The 20,604-nt window shown below is 39.5% G+C and overlaps 1 protein-coding gene across 4 annotated transcripts in view; it reads right to left on the bottom strand.

Moving 5' to 3' along the window:
- LOC120730200 (pleckstrin homology domain-containing family A member 7-like) overlaps positions 1-20,604 on the bottom strand; it is a 134,920-nt gene continuing 114,316 nt past the window's right edge. Inside the window, exons 12-30 of one of the 4 annotated variants that reach the window (XM_040026413.1) lie at positions 18,984-19,067; positions 18,342-18,584; positions 16,588-16,641; positions 16,133-16,216; positions 15,068-15,133; positions 13,718-13,798; positions 12,930-13,079; positions 12,393-12,494; positions 9,897-10,008; positions 9,374-9,504; positions 9,039-9,233; positions 8,790-8,886; positions 7,954-8,045; positions 6,840-7,103; positions 3,611-3,784; positions 3,251-3,384; positions 2,227-2,360; positions 1,785-1,806; positions 1-514 (exon numbers count right to left, since the gene is read on the bottom strand). In XM_040026413.1, coding sequence (XP_039882347.1) covers positions 451-514; positions 1,785-1,806; positions 2,227-2,360; positions 3,251-3,384; positions 3,611-3,784; positions 6,840-7,103; positions 7,954-8,045; positions 8,790-8,886; positions 9,039-9,233; positions 9,374-9,504; positions 9,897-10,008; positions 12,393-12,494; positions 12,930-13,079; positions 13,718-13,798; positions 15,068-15,133; positions 16,133-16,216; positions 16,588-16,641; positions 18,342-18,584; positions 18,984-19,067 — 2,283 coding nt within the window. In that variant the 3' untranslated portion in view covers positions 1-450. The remainder of the gene's footprint in view (positions 515-1,784; positions 1,807-2,226; positions 2,361-3,250; positions 3,385-3,610; positions 3,785-6,839; positions 7,104-7,953; positions 8,046-8,789; positions 8,887-9,038; positions 9,234-9,373; positions 9,505-9,896; positions 10,009-12,392; positions 12,495-12,929; positions 13,080-13,717; positions 13,799-15,067; positions 15,134-16,132; positions 16,217-16,587; positions 16,642-18,341; positions 18,585-18,983; positions 19,068-20,604) is intronic. The other 3 variants (XM_040026414.1, XM_040026416.1, XM_040026417.1) reach the window with 3 other exon arrangements.

Raw genomic sequence — 20,604 nt, 5'->3', positions numbered from 1 at the left:
AACATTTTCAATCTTAATATTTATTTTTGTAATAACTTCTTTTAATGTGTTAAACTGTATTATTTTTTAATGCTTTTGTGATGACTGACGGGTTCTGGATCATCAAGTGACAGTGCTGGGAAAGTATACGAAGCCCATGAAGCTAAACGCTGCAATAAATAATGGTCAAAGTGATCTCGCTGCAATTTAAAAATGAAATCCAGCTAAAACTTTCATGTCAACAGTACAGGTAAGTAAATGTAGAGTTTAAAAAAGCAACTAACTTGTGTTAAAAATAATTACTTAAATGTGCAGTGTAATTACAGAAGCAAGAAAACCTGATACCACTTCAGAAATACGAATGAAAAACTCTTGAAAAAATGTGTTTAGTCCTCAATCATTAAAAAAAGGATTTGTTATATGTAAATCAGTCCACTTCCAATGATTAGATCCTTCCAGTTCAAGCTCCTTTCACAAAGACTCCGTTTTGTTGCACCGGTCGTTCCTGTGGATCAGTGGTCTGCAGTAGCTCTTGCTGGAGGAAAGAAAAAAAAAAAGTTGTTTCATCAGTAGATTTTACTGCACTCATATTTTATTACCACAACACACACATATACACATACTAACACTGACAGATTTTAACAGTGATAAATCCACAAAACTGTTCAGGAACATTTCAAAGATTACACAAAACAACCAAAGGCGCTGATCCAACATCAACACTTCCTAAATCCCAATCTGAGTGTCAGTGGGAGGCACCTGAATATGCTCAATCCACAGAGGACCCACCCAGCAACCCTCACGACTCAAAGTCTCCAATGTCCCAGTGGAATAGGCCACAGGACCACCCTAAGGTCTACACAGCAGATTATTCTGTGCAGAATACAAACATATTTCCAGCAGACAAGATGTAGGATTATTTTCCCCTCAAAAAATATGTCCCTTGTAAACAGTTTATGCATATGTGGAGGAGCCCTGAATCAGGTGCCTATCAACATTACTTTGAACATAAAACCAAACAAAAGACATCATTTGACTGAACTGTTTGATGCAGGTCAAACAGTTCAGTCAACTGCTTTTATATATCAACAGCCCACCTGTACCAAAACACCACTGGAATCAGAAAGGCCACAATGGTTTCACCAAAGCAGCATCTCCACTTCATTCGAAATGATTCCCGATGGGGAATATCTGGCAGGTTTCACAAAGTCGGATTTTGACTAGAGATGAGCTCCAACTGATCAACGAATTGGTCTTCTGGAACAATTTCCCTTGAATTTCTAATGAACTGCTTGCTTCCCTTCACTCCAGCAGAGTTCAAAGTTAAAAGGAGGATTCAGCCAAGAAATTTACAATAAATTATGAATAACTTATAAATTATGAGCCATGTTTTGTCAGCAGCTGTCACTGAGCTCTCACTGTGTTAAAGGGAAATCCAAGCTTTGAGTTTATTGGGCTATGGTGGCTTTTTTTAGGCTCAAAATGGGTCATTTTATTTTGGTTAGCAGACACATTTTATTATAGAAGTCAAATATATCAATGTGAAACCTGCTCCCTGGGGCTCTTTGGATAGAATATCACCCAGAAATAAAGAAACCAGGACTGTCCACAGATGTTCTAGGGAAAAAGTATTAAATGGAGAGATAAAGATTTTTAAAAAACCCAAGAACTTTTGTCACCAATCTGTGCACATTCCTTACCCTGACAAAACAACATATACTTAGACATACACACAACAGACACAATAAATTCACACAACATGAACTGGAGGTCAGGGCAGGTGTACCTGGACCAGATATGCTCACCAGCTCTCCAGTCTTTCAGTCCCTACACACCAGGGACAATGAAAAAAAATCACACTTTGCCAGACTGAGATGTCGATCTAAGATTTTTCCTGCTAAAAGTCTACCACTACCACTAAACCATGAGTAAAACAAGAATTGATTGTAACCATAGGCAACTACAGTGGCAGCCACAAACGAAAACAGATGAGAGACTCGAGAAAAAGGATTTTGTTTTGTACTTTCTGTGAGAATTGTTATCAGGTTATCAGGTTCACATTTGATAACTAAGGTTTATTGGATAGTTCGGCAAAGCAAGGACCTTCTGGTTGGCCTTTACTTTGCAGTGGTCTCATTTTAGGCATGACTTGCGCTTCTAGTAAAAGTTAAGGTATTTAAAATGTGTTCATGAAGCCTCAGAAGTGCAGTCGAGAAAAACTTTGCTGTGGATGTTTGTCTAACTAACCTGCAACAAGCTTGCTCTTGCGCGAGGCCTCTGAAGCCAGCATCTGGGACACATTCATGATCCTTTCCTGCTGCTGCAGAGCTGAATCCAGCTCAGTGAAGTCCAGCGGTGCAGATGGCTGTATGTTCTGGACACTGCATAAAAGGACACAAATGAGACTGACTATATAGCGTTGATTTGAACAGCACACTTGAACTAAGAAGCTTTATGGACCTATCGACCATGAAAACAGTTATGGAAATTATTCAGAAAGCACACAGGAGATATTTGGTACATTTACAGTACTTAATTTCCCTTTTAAATAAGTATAATGATTGTGGGATTATTAATAACAAGCACTCAGAGAGCACAAACCTTATTATTTTTTATTGGATTCATTCTCTTTCCTGTGACAGTACTTTCTTAAAAGATGTTACGCATTTTGGGGTCCAGTTAAAAGAAAGGCAGACATGAAACGTAAAAGTGAGGTTAGAGGTCAAATGTGATGATATTTGGATGCAAACTCTAATGTGATATTTAGAGTCCCCATAAACCACTATCATTTCCTACATGTTGCAAACACAAACAAAGGCAGCAGAATTTTAATCATAGCTTTTAAGATAAAAGACATTTTATGAAAGTTTGACCTTATTTGACCTTGAAGGAGAGGTGAGATATAAAATATGATGTATTTAAAATCTTTATACAGTACTTTCTATGTGTTGATAATACACAGCACAGAATCATAGTTTCTAAGTTAAAAAGCTTTTTGTCAACCAATAAAACATTAAGTTGACTTTGAAGACCTAAGGATAATTTCAGTGGATTGTTGACCCCACTCTGCTCCCCTAACTACACTGAACCTTTCTTTCTACCATATTTACAGACAGAATGACACGCACACACACAAACAAGTGTTAATGTATCTGATGTATTACCACTAAGGCCTTACCTCCCACCTGGTATATATCCAAGTGCAAAAAAAACGACATCTTTACCCCTAAATTCCTTCAACTGGTATAACTTCGTTATGAGCACCATCTACCTGGATTTGGCCAGCAGGGTCTTGATTCGCTCAGCCCGACGGGCACGTTCCTCCAGCTCCTCTGGACTAAGAGGCTCATCGGTGTCAGACTCAATGTAGCGCTCGGGGATGAGAACTTTTTCTGGTTTGGACAGCTGCATGTTGGGCAAACAGTTAGTCACACACATTGGTCTGTGGTTTGAAAGGTAGAGATTTTTATTTCAAATGAATTTTTCATTAAACACCAAATCACAGCAAAAATCATGTCAGGGAACTTTCAGGACCAAGCCTCAAACTCTTTGACAGGAAGAAACCTCTGTATTAGTGGTGCTGCGACTTTCTCACTGAGCTGCTTCTAACTGAAGTCACATGTGTGTGTACCTCTCGGCTGATATCCAGGTCATAGTCGAGAGGTTCCACATCCACCTCTCTTATGCGTGTAGCTGTTACTGTCACCCACTCATCTGACTGGATCCTGCCCCTCTCTTTGACTGGATTCCACCCTTCATCGCTTTGACCTTCTGCCACAGGTCGCTCCTCCTGCCAGTCAAACACCTGCAAGGGGGACGAGTCAGAATTAAAAGCTTACCACACTGTGGGGGGGGGAAAAACCCTATTCTTATCATTAATAGAATCTTGAATCATTTAGTTAAGGAACAGTCTTGCGTGTTAAATATTAACACCATTATTATCAGAATGACAGATTAGCCAAATCTGATGTACACCGTGTTTATAAATAATGATTCCAGGTCAGATTTCCTGCAGTAACTGCAAGATTAAAGTTAAAGCATCAGCTGTTGTACATATTAGAAGTTCTTTTAGGCTGTAATGGTTTTTTTCAGAGATGAAGGCATTAGTAAAAAAGTAACTTGACAGATTAAAAATTTTAAAATTACAAAAATGTATAAATTAATTAATAATAAATTAAATATCTGGGTCACTGAAACATGTTTTTAAGCAACACTGCTAAAAGTACTGGTTCCACAAAAAAATAAAAATAAAAATGTTGTGCAGGATAAGACCGACTACACAAAGAAACTCTACCTGCGTGCATGTGTAATGTTACTGCATTAAGCTGTGGTTCAGACAGAGAGAGGCAAACATAAACACATCACTTATGTAACCAGGAGTAATTACAGCAAGTTCACCCAAGAATTTGAAAAGACTGTTCTTAGTATTGTAACCACAAGCAACTACAAGACAGCCAAATGATTCGTATGCGTTTCTGGATCTGCCCTTTCTTCGTGTGTGTGTGTGTGTGTGTGTGTGTGTGTGTGTGTGTGTGTGTGTGTGTGTGTGTGTGTGTGTGGTGAGAGGTACTTGAGAGTAATCATCCAAGGAGCATCAAAGCCATGCATGCATCCTTCCCACTCCAGTAGCCTGCAGCAGGGTCTGAGCTGCTGGTGCTTTCACATGCTCTGAGAAACACTGCATCCCATGCCTTGCTGTGCTCAGGAGAATCAATCGCACACAGAAGGACAGAGATAAAAAGAGAAGACCATGCAGGCACAGATTCCTCAAACCCCCACCGGATTAGGAAGAACACAGCGAAGAACAGATTCAGAAGCAAGAAACTCTTTATTGTCAAGTGCAAATCTCTACATGATAGAAAAGAAAAGGGGAAAGAGTTGTGCATTGCTTCTCGATTACACAGAATTAGGTGGCGATTAGCAATTCACTTTTTTAAGTTCTCTACTATATTTCTACTCTCCAACTGAGCATCCTCGTGTTACTACTCCACACTTTGATCTGATAGGCTTTACGTAGGTGTGAAAAGATAAAGACAATATGGCAGAAGAGCTTTTGGGGTGAATATCTGACTGAAAACAAGGAGTGGACAGCTGTGCCATTCGAAGGAACATAACTAGAACAACAGTAACAGGGGTTATTTGTTTCAAATGTTAGCAGGAAATGTGTCAACAATACACGGAGTAAAAATAATTGATGATTTTCTCTTTAATACATCTTTGTAAATCTGATAAAGACAAATTTCTTTTTTTTCTCTCTTAAGGACATTAATGCCTCAGATCACTAAAAATTGTTTAATTTTCCCACAGATCTCCTGTGACAAAGTTGTCCACTTTTTGTTCACACACACATATTTTTTTATTGCATTTCAGCCCAGTTGCTTTATCCTGTCATGTATTATTATGCTCTATAAAAAAAAAAAAACAGGCCATCTTTCTTTTCCAACATTAAATATGTCAGTGTAATTATGAAACACAGTCAAAAGCTAAAAAGTAATTATGTAGTTAAAAAAATGATGTATAAATAAACATGTCTAATGCTGGTGAAGTACATAAAAATAAAATATACTCTGGCATTATCATTATTGTTATCGATATCATTATTATCATCATCATGTGCACTGAAATGGGTGAAAATGATTAGCAGAAGGTGACAAGCTATGTATTGCTTACTGTTATAGGAAAATTTGATTTCAAGGGTTTATGGGAAATGTAGTTGATTTACAGGCAGCTCTCACAGCTGTGTGGTTAAACATTTGGTTAGTCTGCTATCATAACACCAGTACGGCAGTTATCGTGTGTCATGTAACCTTACTGGAAGACTTTGACATTTTAAGCTTCAATATTTTTTTTCCATCCAAGCACATTAGCATCTACGGTATTCTTCACTGAGACCAAGGGGCACAGCTAGCTGTAAGCAAGATTTACTCTAAGTGTCAAATGTCAAAGTTTTCCTTTAGGGATAAAAACCAGCACTGTCCCCACAACTTCCTGACTAAACTCTGCTATTGCACATAATCTATGATTCTGAAGTGGGGACGCATGCTGTAAACACACCATGATTAGCTAAAATGCTGATTAAGGAGGTACATTTAGGACAAAGGCAAAAAAGATCGTCAACATAACAAGGCACTTGGATTTTGAGTGAAGAAAAGAAAGCAGGGAGGTGGGATCATGACTTTTTTTGTAACATTGCATCTGTCTTCATTTCATCAACTTGAAAATGTATATTTTCTTTTTCTGACATTTTCCCTCACTCTTTTATATGCTCTAAATACCAAATCTCTACAAAATATAACTGTACAGCTGTATACTGAAAATATCACTCAGTAAATAAATAAAAGTGTACAAGTACACAGTATGTAGATGTACATAAATGGATTCTTTTCTCTACTTTGTGGTGACTAAAACTGAGACAGGAAGGCAGATTGATGCCTTCAGCTCACTCCTCTTCTCAATGGATTTACATTCAGAACTGTGTCAGTGAGGTCCCACCAGGGAGCAGTGGAAATAAAGTTCACTTTCACCTGAACCTTTAAATAATAAAATAAAATCATCTTTTTTTCTGGTCTGAAACTAGCCAAGCATTACCCACAATCCCCTGTGCTCCTTTTCTCTCCAACTCTTCTTAAAGTATTATCCACGCTAGTTAGCCAGCTGTAGTCAGTCCCGCCCTTTAGCTTGTTAGTGTTTTTGGCTACCATCAGTGGCTAGTGATTACACAAGGCAGGCAGTGCTAGTGTGTTAGCATTTCCACTAGTATATTATGTGGCTGGGGGTGGGAGCGTGGCATAGCAGCTCTGGTGGTGGAGGTGGTGCTCCCTGTGCCTGCTGCTGCTGCGGTGGGGTTGGGAGTAACGTACGGAGGCTGGAGGGTCGGAGGTGCTCGAGGGCAGCCTTGAGGAGGACGACGAGCGTTGGGCGGTGACGCTGGAGGCAGACAGGCCCGTGCTGGAACGCTCGCCCTGGCTGAGGTTCCTCTTGCGCTCCCGAACTAACGCTTTCTGGTGGCGCTTCATTCGTTCCAGCTGCTCCTCCGCAGTCATTCGGCCTCTGGCCTGGCTGCTCGAGGGCTGCAGGACTTCAGAAGTTGATGACAGACACTCCAAGGCACTCTTAGGTCTTTCCTAGTGAGTAAAGGCAGGAAAAAACAGAACAAGGAAAGCTTTGGTATGACATGGGGATGTTTGGTTAGTGCTATAAGAGAAGAAGTCTGAATTCTCACCCTTAAATCCCAGTTTCTATCTTCACTCAGACCACATGTCCACTCTAACAGTTTCCATTTGGGAGAGGATACAGTTCCACCCTAACCAATCATTAGAGATCAACTATCCACCTTACTATGAAGCCAATTAGATGCATAGCCATGCCAACATGCTGCTTTTTATTTAGATTGTAAGAGTGAAGTAGAGCAAAGTAAAAACTGTAGCCATGGCTGACAGCTGCTGAAAGAAAGCAAACACTGGCTCTTTAAAATATCATCTTACAGCTTTACAGTGGTTTCTATCCCACCAGAATCATTGACTGGCTAATCATTAGTCCTCACACGGTGCTAACTGGACCTAATCAAGAAAGCTTTTTTTCATCCACACTGCCAAATATATCAGTTAGACTGGACACATTTGAAGATCTGGGTCTGGACCAATAAGACAGATCAAAAGTGGCAGAAAACAAAATCGACACAAAACCAAACAGTAAAATAGCAGAAGTAGTAAATGCAAAAGAAAAATCAATTTGCCTGGATACAGATGCAAAAAATCTGTTTCTACTGCTCACACAGATGGTCCACAAACCGAGTGACAAAACTGGGAGAAAGTTGTAGTGAGAGATTTTTCAGTGGTGTCAGTTTGCAAACATATCATATTAAAAACAAAAACAAACACGTCATTGAACATAAGATTAAAACAGGACTCACAAAAAAAAACAAACAGGCTTTTAAAAACAGACAAACCCTGAGTTTGTCCAGTCTTTACTCACCTTTGCTGCAGAGCTCCCAAGTCCTCTCCTTAGGGTGACGTAGGATGAGATGAGATGAGATGAGTTGGACTGGTTCTGTCGAGAGGAGGAGCCTGACAGACCAAGAAAATAACAAGAGCAGTAAATTAATTTAATGAAAACATTGAAATCTCTTATGGAATATATGTACTAGGAATATGGACTTGAATTAATATACAAATGTTGTGCTGTCTGAGGGGTCAGGTGTTATAAAAAGAATCAACATTAAAAGATGCCTTCATGTAATTGCCAAACGTAAAAACTGTTTACAAAATCAGATTCTTTATTTTAAAAAATGTTACATTTTAGATTTTAAAAATGTTAATTAAATTCCAGATAATCATCCACTGTCAAACATCAGCCTCCAAATGATGACAATTCTATAACTAAAGGAAGGCTTATTAGCGAGATAAGCAGCTTTGAGTAGTCAGAGTAGAAAAGCCCTGTGTAAGTACCAGTCCATGTACCATTTAATAAGAGCATGTTTCAAATTTTAACTGATGAATACTCAAGTCTAAAGAGACTTCATCTTAGTTTCTTATTAAAATAAGTATTTTCCACTACACACTTCCTCTTTGAATCTTTTTATGATTACACCTCCATCTTTTACATCTCCATCCCATCATAACACAACTCTATTCTGTATTTTTAAATATGTATGTAGCCAGGACTTTTTATGGTATTTAAAATATACTGTAACTAGACTACACAATGCTGATGGGAAATCACTGGCTGCTTTAAAATTGTGTAATCAAGTTCAACAGGAAACCTTTTCCAGTCAGATACCATATATCATTTACACATTACTTTTCAGATACCTTTACTTGAGAAATACTGATAGTCAGTGTCAGACCCAATGTTGTGGTGGTTTACTCCTGGCAGCTCTGGTTCACTCAGGTATGAACGCAAGTCAGTCTGAAACCAGAAAAGATTAAACAGGAAGTTGGACTGGATAGACTTCTTTGGCTGCAGCGAACAATATAAAATGAGATATTTAACGGATCTAACCTGTAGAGAAAATACACACAGAGAATTAACACAACAACAGGGAGTAAATGGCGGCGTACCTTATAGTCTCCATTGACAACATATTGCCCACTTTCTCTGTCCCTCTTCCTCTCATCTGACTGGCGCTTCAGCCCACGCACCGATGTGTGGCGGATAACTGAGGCCTCTTTGGGGAGGGGTGGAACCACAGGAGGTATATCCTCATAGTCGTACTGGCGAGGCAGTGGTGGCCTGGGTGGGGCACTGTCCTCTGCCTGTGCAGCAACGAGGACAAGAAAGCACCGTTATTTTGCTGATAACATTTCATTTGTAAAATAGACTAAATCCAGCAACTTCGTGAAAGTTAACTTTCAGCTGACTCTGACGTTTTTACCAGCAGAGCTGTGGCACTCACCCACTTTGGCACAGTGCTGTGAGGCAAAGTATAAGAGTGGATGTTTGGGATGGAGCTGCGAGGAGGAGGCTGAATCTCTGCACTGGGAGAAGGCACTGCTGGTTCTGACACTGAAGGCACTAATTTCCTCTCTGGTGGGATGTGTGAATGCAGAGAAATCAGAATTTAGATTTTAAATATAAGACGTTTTACACTGAGGTTTACACCCAGGCACAGGAAGAATTTCTTATTCATTTACACTGAGAGAAGGAGTAAGAGAAATACAGTTTCAATCCAAATTTGACTGGAAAGCAGAAGAACAGGGAGTGAAAGTCAGTGACATAGTCAGACTCACTGTAATAGTAATTACAGCACAATATTCACAGAATATAAAATACTAAATATCAGACCATGTGGCCGTTTTTAGCTATACACCTACAAGGTGTGTTGAGATCAAGGCCTTTATTGGATCTTAATGACTCTCTTCCTATCTGGTTATCATTACCAGTCCCTGCACTGAGTGCTCTGGTTTTGGGCTCTCTACCTGGGTTCTGGACAGAGTCGATGGTAATCTTGTAGTTGGCTTTGCTGGCACTCAGTCCGGCCATCACATCTTCAATCCTCCACAGCTCGCGCTTCATCTCAGCTTTCTCTTGCTGTATAACAACATAAAGACAAAATCAGCAGAAGGAATCCGACTCAGTTCACCTCATATTTGATGTGGTTTCATTTTGGCCTCATCTTCATTTACAAAATCGGGCCTGCAACTGTAGTTAGGTCATTGTTGGGATGTTTTCCTTCTAATTTGAACTGGACTGGAAAATAAACGAATGAGATGAGCTGCTTCTTGTAGTTTTATAAATGTCTAAAACCAGTAAATGTTGAACCGGTGCCCCAGCACTTCAAAGAAAAATAAAAGGGTATATTTCTGTTCTTGAAAGTTTTTTGCTCATACATATGACATGTGTACATATTAGAGATGGCACACTACCACTTTTTTATGTCCGATACCGATATCATAAATTTGGATATCAGCCGATACCGATATGAATCCGATATAGTGTGTTTTTTAATCAATAAAACTGGTTTTTTTAAATATCTGCATTTTGTATAAGTTCATACTCAAGTTTAAAAAAACAAAACAAAAAAAAAAACACTAAAGCTATTCTGTTATACCTGTATGCAAAAAATACACTGCACCCAAAATATTTCATAGTTCAGTAATACTGATGTAATAAACTTAAACCTACTCCATCCTCCCTATTCTGGTATTTTAAAGAGTAAGCAACCTAACTAATAGGGTTGCAAACTCCCAGCAAAAAAATAAATAAATAAAAAATAGGGAACCCCCCACCCTCCACCTCATGATGCTTAATCGACGTAATCAACTTTAATTTGATGCAATGTGAAAAAAAATGCACAGAAATAAATTATTTTTCAAGAATAATTAAATAGATTCAACATCTTTCTTGCTGCTGTTGTTCAGCCGCTGGTTTCCTCTTTCTGGTGCAAAGTGGGCCAAAAACAAAGAAGAGAGACGGACTCGCGACAGAAAAGCCGATCAGCTGATCATTAATCAGTTTCATGATTGAAGTAGCAGCAGGAGAGGGAGAGAGAGAAGAGGCAGTTGCTCCATATATCAGTTGTTAAGCTTAACACTGGAATGCTTTACAAACATTCAGAGATGAACTTACACACTTGCTTTACTTCTCTCTGGGATAACTTTCTTGGAGATGAAATGCCGGTTTGGTAGCGAGGCTCCAAATGCTCAACCAGACCGTCGACAGGTCTCGCACGCCACAGCCGCTCTATCACGTGATGCATACTGCTCCGACGTGCTACGGTTATGAGCCGAGTTATGCCATGTCGCAAGTTTTGTGAGGTGCTTTTTTGATATTTAGTGGATGGGATTACATTTTTTATTTCTCTCTGATGTCCAATCCAGTAATTTAGGTCAGTATTGGACCGATACCGATACATAATATCGGATCGGTCCATCTCTAGTACATATATGCATCTCCTCAAGGGCTTTTCTTACTTGGCTACATCTAGTAAAGGGCTTATTTTTTTTATTACCAAGGAAAATGTTCTACTGTCTTCCACTTTAGCTCTCGATTTGATTTTGCAGGTCTTTTGGTGGTGTTGTGTTGTCTATGCATTCCCTTCTAAGAATTTACCAACTCGTGATTTTTCAGGCAAATGATGCCCTCTTCTACTTGCATCAACAATTCTCTAGACCACAACTGACCTATTGTTGTGACCTATCTATTTTAAATTCAGGGAATTTAAAATAGAAAGTAGCTCGTCCACAGAAGGACTGGTAGCTCCCGTTACGATAAGGGTTCAGATCGCGCGAACAGGTGTGGGATTAGAGCTCTGGGTAGCTCCCCAACTGGGTCTAGACTGGGTCTAGAGAGTATTTTAAATTCAGGGAATTTAAAATAGAAAGTAGCTCGTCCACAGAAGGACTGGTAGCTCCCCTTACGATAAGGGTTCAGATCGCGCGAACAGGTGTGAAATGTGTGTGTTTAGTTAGTTTGTTTGTTTGCTTGTTTTAATCAATTTTAAATCATGCTTTTTATTTGTTCTTGTTTCTAATGTCTCTGTAAAGCACTTTGAATCACCTTGTTGTTGAATTGTGCTATACAAATAAATTTGCCTTGCCTTGCCTATTGATTAATACTAAAAAGAAAGACTATTAAACAGGCCACACCCGGCCATGAAACTGCTTGTTCTTCAGTTGTTCACTTATGTTTGAGCATACTATTAAACTGTTTTTACACAGAGGGACACACACTATGTAAAAATTGCTGCAATTCTAAAATTGCTGATGCAATGTTTCTATTTTATTCCGAGGGTGAGAGTCTGCACTCGAGCAATATAGTGATGACAAAATACAAAATTTTTAAAAAAATAAATAAAAAAAGTCTTCAAAAACAAAGAAGCACCATATAAAATCTAGGCTATGAGTAAATGCCTGTTTTAACTGAGAATCCAGAACTAGATTGGCTCCGCTCTAACATGCAGTAACACGTTTTACCTGAGAGGTGGAGCTGTGGTTCATTTGTGCCTGCAGTGCTAGCCTCAACTGCTCTAGTGAATTCTCAAGCCTGCTGTACTCCTCCCAGGCATGTGCCATCTCCTGCATTAAACAAACACACACATGCAGAAAGACTTAATACATAGTCCCACGGTAAACGGGTTCAGGTTCTCTTATTTGTGCCTGTAGGGAGGTTTGATCTGCAGTCATCCATCCCCACATGCCCATTTTAGCCTCCCCGCATAAAAAAAACAATACAAACCAAAAACCCATAAGTCAATAATGGAGCACATTATAACGTGATGAATAAATAAATAATTAATCTACACGGTATCATGTAAGATATAAAGGCCATGAGCTTTTTCCTGTTAAGTTGTATACACACTTTGTATACACACACAAAGTGTATTAGAGGCACACTGTTAAACATATGGCACATAATAACAAGCAGCTGCAAGCATTGAAACAAATGCATTTGTAGAATTATGTGTGGACTGTGAAATGAGTGTTTATACAATAACACGCAGTCATAGATACCGTGGAAACGCGGGATATTTGCGCCCTGATCGTCACCAGATCTTCCTGCAGCAGCCTCTGCTGGTAGGCGATTTTGTGGGCATGAGCTGGTTGTTCCTGGTACTGCTCCATCTGCTGATGGGACAAATCTAATACACTCTCCAGCTTGTCCTGAAGAGACAAGGTTGAGATCAGCATGAGATGAACAGAGAGCAACCGACCCCTGGCTTGTTTGTAGAATGCTGTTCTATAAATGGACACTTACAATTCAGCAGATGACTATTTTAAAATACCTCCAGGGGGCAGCATGTTTCCACAGAGCTGCGCTGCCATGAGATACCGACTGACTTTCATTAAAGTAGATCCTCAGCTGTATATGGTCAGACTTTAACTGCACGCCTTACAGTACCTACATTATTTTGCAAATAACACTTTGTTGTATTCAGAATCTGATGAGGAATGTGTACTTTCATGTGGGGTTGTAACAGTAAAAGCTGAGGTAAATAAAGCGTCTGTCTCTACTTCAGTCGACTTTCCTAATTATGACAGTGAAGGTTACATTTAGCAGGAAACTTGTTTTGACTCTGATGTGTGCTGCCACATACTTTGACAGCTGCTTTAAGCTATTAAACTCAAATATATTTCAACTAATTACAGTATGGGGCACTTTATGTAGTATTTCCTAGAATTTTGTAACACTTTCCATTCAGACTAATAAGCCAGAATCAGGCTGACTCATCTGACTGACTACAGCGGGTAGAATGTCCTGGCATGGCTGGCTTAAAGTCTTTCTAACTATTACTGTGTACCTTGTCGTCCTTCAGGGAGCTGATCCTCGCCTCCAGATCCTTTAGTATGTTGTCCTGTTCACATAACCGACTCAACTTCACCTGCAGATGGAGACAAAGAGTCGAGTGGGCAGGGAAAGGAATGGAAGGGGGGTCCTTTGTACACTCACAGATAAAATGCCTCAAGTGCTCACCAAAGTGTGTGCGTGTATGTGCGTCTTGACCTCTGGTAATTAAGAGGCCCATTTGCTTAATTTACAACTTCCTCTTGTTTGTGTAGGTGCAGTGAATGAAAACGTCTCTGAGCGTAAGCATGTGTGAGCATTATAGTAACATGAGGGCACACATACTTGTGTATACGTCCATTTTAATGCATACGGGTTTAGCACACTTGAGATTTGCAGCCCTACAACTCCGCTGTCTCGTTTTGGTGTACTTAGAATTACTGTGAGTGAAGCAATTAAACAAAGTGGGTGCAACCCACCTGACATGTTTAATTACAGTGTCAGACTCTCAGAGCCTTGTTAATTAATCTCTGATTGAACTGAAAGCAAAGGTGGGATCACTTCATGCATGTAAAAAGGTTCAAAGTTAAAATCTTAATGTGAACAAAGTACCTCTCTGTATATATTGTTTTTTCTTTTACACTCTACACTGGTTTTTATATTCCACTGAATAAATTATTAATCTACAAGTTGTCTCCATGGCGATGTTGTTGTTGGAGCTCCTCAAATATTCATTGCAGACAACATGCTCATAAATTTTAAATAAACTGTGTGTGAGAAGCAAATCGTGAGAAATACTTTCATAAGAGAAAACGAAGACGGTTTGAAAAGCTGCAGGGAATGATCAGACTGAAAGACTCAAAGCTTTTGACTATTAACATTCTCCACAAGATTTTTTCTCCTGAAATCTAAGTGTCCACCCACACTTTTTTCACAGGATCCATGTTTTGTTTTGCCTAAATTGCCCTCACTTTTCTCCCAACTGAACCACAACAGTCAGAAGAAACTAGAATTAAGTGTTCCCTTGGCTGAAAGGCAGCGAATGAGTGTTTGACTGTTTCATCTATTACACAAAAACATTAAACCTGTTTATGAATATTCTGAATATGCATCAAATAGAAAGGTCCTTGAATATATGTATATCTTTGTTCATTCAGGTAAATGCAGTTTGTAATAGAAACATATAACAAAAAAAACCTACAGCATCCTGAAATGTCCAACCAACATGCTTTTCAGCGATTGGTTAAAAAGTTCTCGAGACATCAAAGTAACAACTGAAAATTACCAAACACAACCTCATCACAGAGTCTAAAGTGTATTTTTGTTTATGTTTTTTTTCTAGTGCAGTCAACAAGCTCGTACTTACATCCACATCACTTTCTGCAACCTTGACAGGTTTTCCTGACTCCTTCAGTGCCTGATTTCCAGCTACCTGGAAATTCCAAAATTAATATTTTAAGATATTAGTGTTGTGGTAAAAAAAAAACAAAAAAGTGTACGACTCCATGGTACATCTGTGCTGAAGTAAGGGAAATGCAAAACACAGAGACCGGCTACAAACTATTATGGGCTGCGACAGGCTATCTATGACACATTCCCTAAGCCTTGTGTACATAACAGTATGAGACTTCTGCCACACAAAATCAGCTCTTGCCATGAACAACACAATGGCTATGGAGACTTTGAAGCTCTGCACAAAATGACTTATCGGTTTCCACTTGCTGTTTTTTTTTTTTTTCGTGAAAAAACAGATCTTTGAAGAATGCGCCATGGAGCGAATTTCAGGTGCCCACCGTGAAGTTTACTGGTGTTACACTCGCTAGCTTTACAAATCTCAGAATATAGCACATGTGCACCATGTTTAACACTAAAACTCACTGGTGACAGCTCTTTTTTATTCATGTTTAGACGTTTTTCTGTTTTGCTCATTTTATTTTAGGAGTGTGTTCCCTTTATTTAAATAAAACAAACAAATAAATAAACAAGACACAGTAGAGCCTTGCATCATTGTCAAGGAGGTGCAGCGTTTCAGAGACGATGGTAGAAGCAGCTGGCTTTTCAACCACCGGGCCACAGCCACAACACATGCACTGCCGAGCCATCCCATGCCCATTATTTAACAGCGCCATCAACATCGCCACATGGTGGGAGGGGGTTGTGTGAACATGGACAGAAGACATCATATTCAGTTCAAGCTGTAGATGCAGTGCTGTAGGCAATGGGATGGTCTTTCTAGAACACACACTCTCTAAACGTCTAAACATACACACACCCCATACACACAGACTATTGAGCTTGTGTCCCTCTGAACACTAAGCAAACATGCACGAGCAGGAATCACACCCACAAACACAGCCATACTACACACAGCTCTACATCTTTTAATATAGTGCACATACTGGACATACATGCGCGCATACACAGAGCTTACGTTCATTAGAGGCCTGAGAGGCCCAGCAGTGCAGTGCAGTAGTAAACTGTGAACTGCGAGGATCAGGGGCTCTAGAGCTCTGATCTGGGAGTCAAAAATCACAAAGACACAGAGCCGCAATCACAAAATGGCGGCTGCTTTTGTGAGATGCTTCTAAAACCACTCAAAGAGTTAGAAGATCACTGCAAGGATTTAGGGATGTTTGGTCCCACACAGATGCTTGAACATCTCCTTTTGTAGCTACAACATTTGTAGCTGTCTCCACTCAACAGATCAACAAGGGTGAAGGAAGTGGCTGTCAGTAAGAATCACCACGCGTGTTAGATTACACTAAAGACATTTCAAATCAGAAAGGCGCAGCTGAAGGAAAAAACCACTTAAAGTAAAGGAAAAGATTCATTAAAATAGCTAACAGGAATCAGGTGATCAACTTTGTCCATCATTATCTTTCTCACCTTTAGGTCCAGATACTCCAAGTCCTTCTTCAGCTGCATATAGGTGTCATCAGCCTAGAAGATGACAAATATGCAAGCTTGGATTACTGATGTGTGCCAACAGGCACTAAACAATCCACTGAAACATCAATCTATAGAAGCAACAGAAACTATTAATTTTGCATCCCGGGAGATTTTGGTATCAAATATGATGTGTGTGACTTGCTGTTATATGTCTACGCACACATGCACCACAATACACTGAGACACACAGTAAAAACGTGTTCATTTATTTCATGATCAGAGAAGTTGCAATCATCACAGGACGAGCAGAAACCAAATCTCTTAGAAGAAGTAGAAGATCTTGAGATATTGTTGAATTCAGCCTTGAATTCAGCCCGTACGTGTCACTCAAAAGTAAAATAGAAGCAAGAAGTAGAAGAAGCAAACTTCTATACAGCCGAAAATAAGACTCACGCATCAGAGGACCAAGCTGAACAACACATCCACAGGTTGCCAGTTTGCTAAAGCATGGGATGGCTTTGTGGACGTCGAAAAGAGAGCAACACAACATGCCATGAACAGTATCAGTAGAAGCACGACATGGAAACTGACCAGCCAAGAACAGCACATGGACAAGAGGCAGATGGTTCTCGATGCTAAGCAAAGGAACTTTAAAGTAGAAGTTGCCACTAATATAAGGATACTAGGATCTTATTGAGTCTTTTGGTTGGGCTTCATTCATCATCTGAGTTTTCTTGATCACCATTTCAGATTTTATATGTTTTTACAGTTGGTAACTTTTCAATACAGTATAAAGACTGTTTAGATGTGAATGGAAGTAAGAGATATGAGTATCGGTGAACACTGAAAGCCTCAGTTCAATGAAAGTATTTTTAGGCAGTATAATACCCTTGAGAAGATGACGTGTTTGAGACTATAAGCTGATGTGATACTGTATAAACTGTGTATTAATGTTTTTGGGTTTCAAGTGTGAAAAGCACAATCACTCAGCATCCAGACTTGGTGTTGCGTGATCGCAGGACGAGGAGGGTTACAAAAATTACTTAGGATTGGAGAAATGCAGCTGCTTTCACTATAGAGAACTTCACTTGAAGTTATAAAATAGAAACTCATAGGCACTTTAAAAATAGATTTTCTGAAAATTACCACCTGACCTTGTGGTGTCTCAAGAGAAAATGCCAGGATGAACTGGTGACTAAGATTACTTACAGAAATCTGAATGCAAAATCAAAAGGTTATTTTCACAAAATCTTGTTAAAGATCAAAGGTTTTCAACACTCTAAAAGAGACTTTACAGTGACCAAAGAAATCACCACCAATGCAATACTTTTTTTTGTAAACCAGTACTGTAACCACTTATCTTAATTAGGATTGTTTTCTACAGGGCAACACTGTGGTCTGATTCCTAGCACACACAAAAAAGCAGTTCTGGATTTGAATTTTAAACCCAGAACCTTTTTGTACCTGTGCAGGTTCTCTCTGGATACCTCAGCTTCCTCCCACAGACAAACTGACTAACCCTACCTTGCACAGTGGTATAAATAATGCGCATAAATATTGAGCCAGAAAATGCTAATAATGCATTACATTAGGAACAAATTAAAGAGTTATGTGTATAAAATAAGCTATAAAACTGAAATGGTATTCATGATTTAAGACTAATGCAGCCCTGCACAATTTTTAGTGGCAACCTCTATGAGTCCCTGGTAAAATGAGGGGCAGACAGGCAGGCGTGCCGCATTAGCCCCCACCTGGGTGTTGCAAGGGCCAAGTGATGCCGAGAGGCCCATGTGTCCAACATGGGACACGGGAGAGGGGCCGGCGCTGAGGAAGGGACTGGTGCTAGTGGTGGTAGCACTGAAGAGGTGGTTGTGTTGGAAAGGATCTTTGGGACCATTGAGCCGCTGGAGCTGGGCTAACGTTTGCTGACGTGCGGAAGCCATCTTGGCCTGATGGCGACGCAGCTGAATAAGGAGCAGAGTGAGCTCCTCGGGCTGTCACATGCATCACAAGAGATTCAATCTAGCAAATCTTAATACTAACCACAAAAGCTTCGCTCAGACTGCTCTTCTTTAAATACTATAGGTCACTTCACACAACTAATTGGCAAATTGTTTAGTCGATGGCTAATTTGCAGCTAAAATAAGGAGGATGAATGGTGCTGAAACAAAAGGCAGGAGGACAACAACATAGGCTACTGCCAACTGGTCAAGAACAACAACAAAAAAAAGACTTATTAATGACTGGTTTATAGCAATCAAAATTCACTCATGGCAGAGAAATATTCCCCGAGTCACTGACTTATTGAGATGGAAAAGCTACGTATAAACAACAAGTTTATACAACCTTTAAAATTCACATTCACATTTCATATGTTTATTTGAGAAACTTACCGTTTTGCCATGAAGGCTGGGTGCACTGACTGTGTGAGTGATGTAGCCGGACGGAGGCATTGACCGTCTCTCAACAGTAGCAGCCTATAACACACAGACAACGCATTCATGTAGACTGTTTGAAGAAGTAAGATTAAAATTTCATATAAGACTTCATTCATATTAAATATTTATTACAGATTCAATGCAGTCTTACTCTAGACGCTATTTTCTAGAACAAGAGTGAATGCAGCATGCCACAAGTCTTGTTTTAGAAGATGCAATGTTTGATTGGATCTTAACATCGAAATGCTGTAATTTTTTTAAATCTCAGGGCAAAATGTGTGTGGATGTAATTATCCATCATTATTCACTCTATATTAAAAGTGGTGTATTCACACACAAATGGGCAGATGTTCATTTATATGCTTTGAATAAGTGAGAAAATGTGTTGTCAACAATGTATAATGTATATGTATGTTGTATGTTTCAAGTCTGCTTTTGAGTGAGTGAGGATACAATGAGGCACAGTTCCAACATGTGCCTACGATGTTCAGAATGACTAACACTTTTCTGAATACAAAACTAACTGATATTGCATTTAACAGGGGGGAAATCAGACAATGGTGCAATCTTGGAAGTAAGAATTAGATGAAATACATTTATCAATATATGCAACAGAATCTGTAACAGTAGTTTGTGTACTGTCATCCTAATCAAGAACATCTACACAAGCTATCATTACAGAACATAACCCTCGTACATCACAACATTTCTTTGGAATACTTCTCTTTTTTCCCCCCTTTTTCTTGTATTATTATGTGATTAAATCTTGTGCATCTGGGGATTTGGGCATCATAAGATGATTCAGAGAGTGTAAGCTAACTGCCTAAAATGTAATTATGATGCCAAAAAACGGTGCTTCTTCCCCGTTATGTAAAGTTTTAATCTCATTCCATTGATTAAGAACTGCCTGTAATTTTCACAGTGTGTGTGGACACTTCTCTGTGCACAGTATCACCACTTTGCCTAAAGGAACCTGGACATTATTAATGTTATCCTTTCTCTTTCATGCATTAATTATACTGTATCTGGAAACTACAGCCACAATTACAGCCTAAAGTCTTTTTGAGTGTGATGCTACAAAGTTGACACACCTATTTTTGGGCAGTTTCTCTTGTCAAGTGCACAGCCATTTTCACATATCTCCAGGGCTGGGCTCTGGCTAGGCCACTCAAGGACATTCACAGACTGCTCTCTAAGACACTCCTTTGTTATCTCGGCTTGGCTATCTTGGTTCATTGTCCTGCTGGAAAATGAACCTTCACCCCAGTCAGATCCAGCACACTCTGGAGCAGGTCATCATCAAGGACGCCTCTATGAAATGCTGCATTCATCATTTATCTGCATTTCATCCTGACTAGTCTCCCACATCAAAACATCCTCACATCATGACGCTGCCACCACCATGCTTCACTCTAGGGATGATTATTATGATAAGCTGCGCCCGATTTCCTCCCAATGCGATACTTGGTATTGAGGATATAGAGTTCAATCTCTGTTTCATCACACCAGAAATTTTGTTTCTCATTGTCTGAGAGTCTGTTAGGTGGCTTTTACTAAGGAGTGGCTACAGTCTGGC

The sequence above is a fragment of the Simochromis diagramma genome, unplaced genomic scaffold (assembly GCF_900408965.1).
Source record: "Simochromis diagramma unplaced genomic scaffold, fSimDia1.1 OVJJ01000293.1, whole genome shotgun sequence".
NCBI lineage: Eukaryota > Metazoa > Chordata > Actinopteri > Cichliformes > Cichlidae > Simochromis > Simochromis diagramma.
Note: the sequence above shows the minus strand (reverse complement) of the source record. Positions and strands in the feature narration are given on the sequence as shown.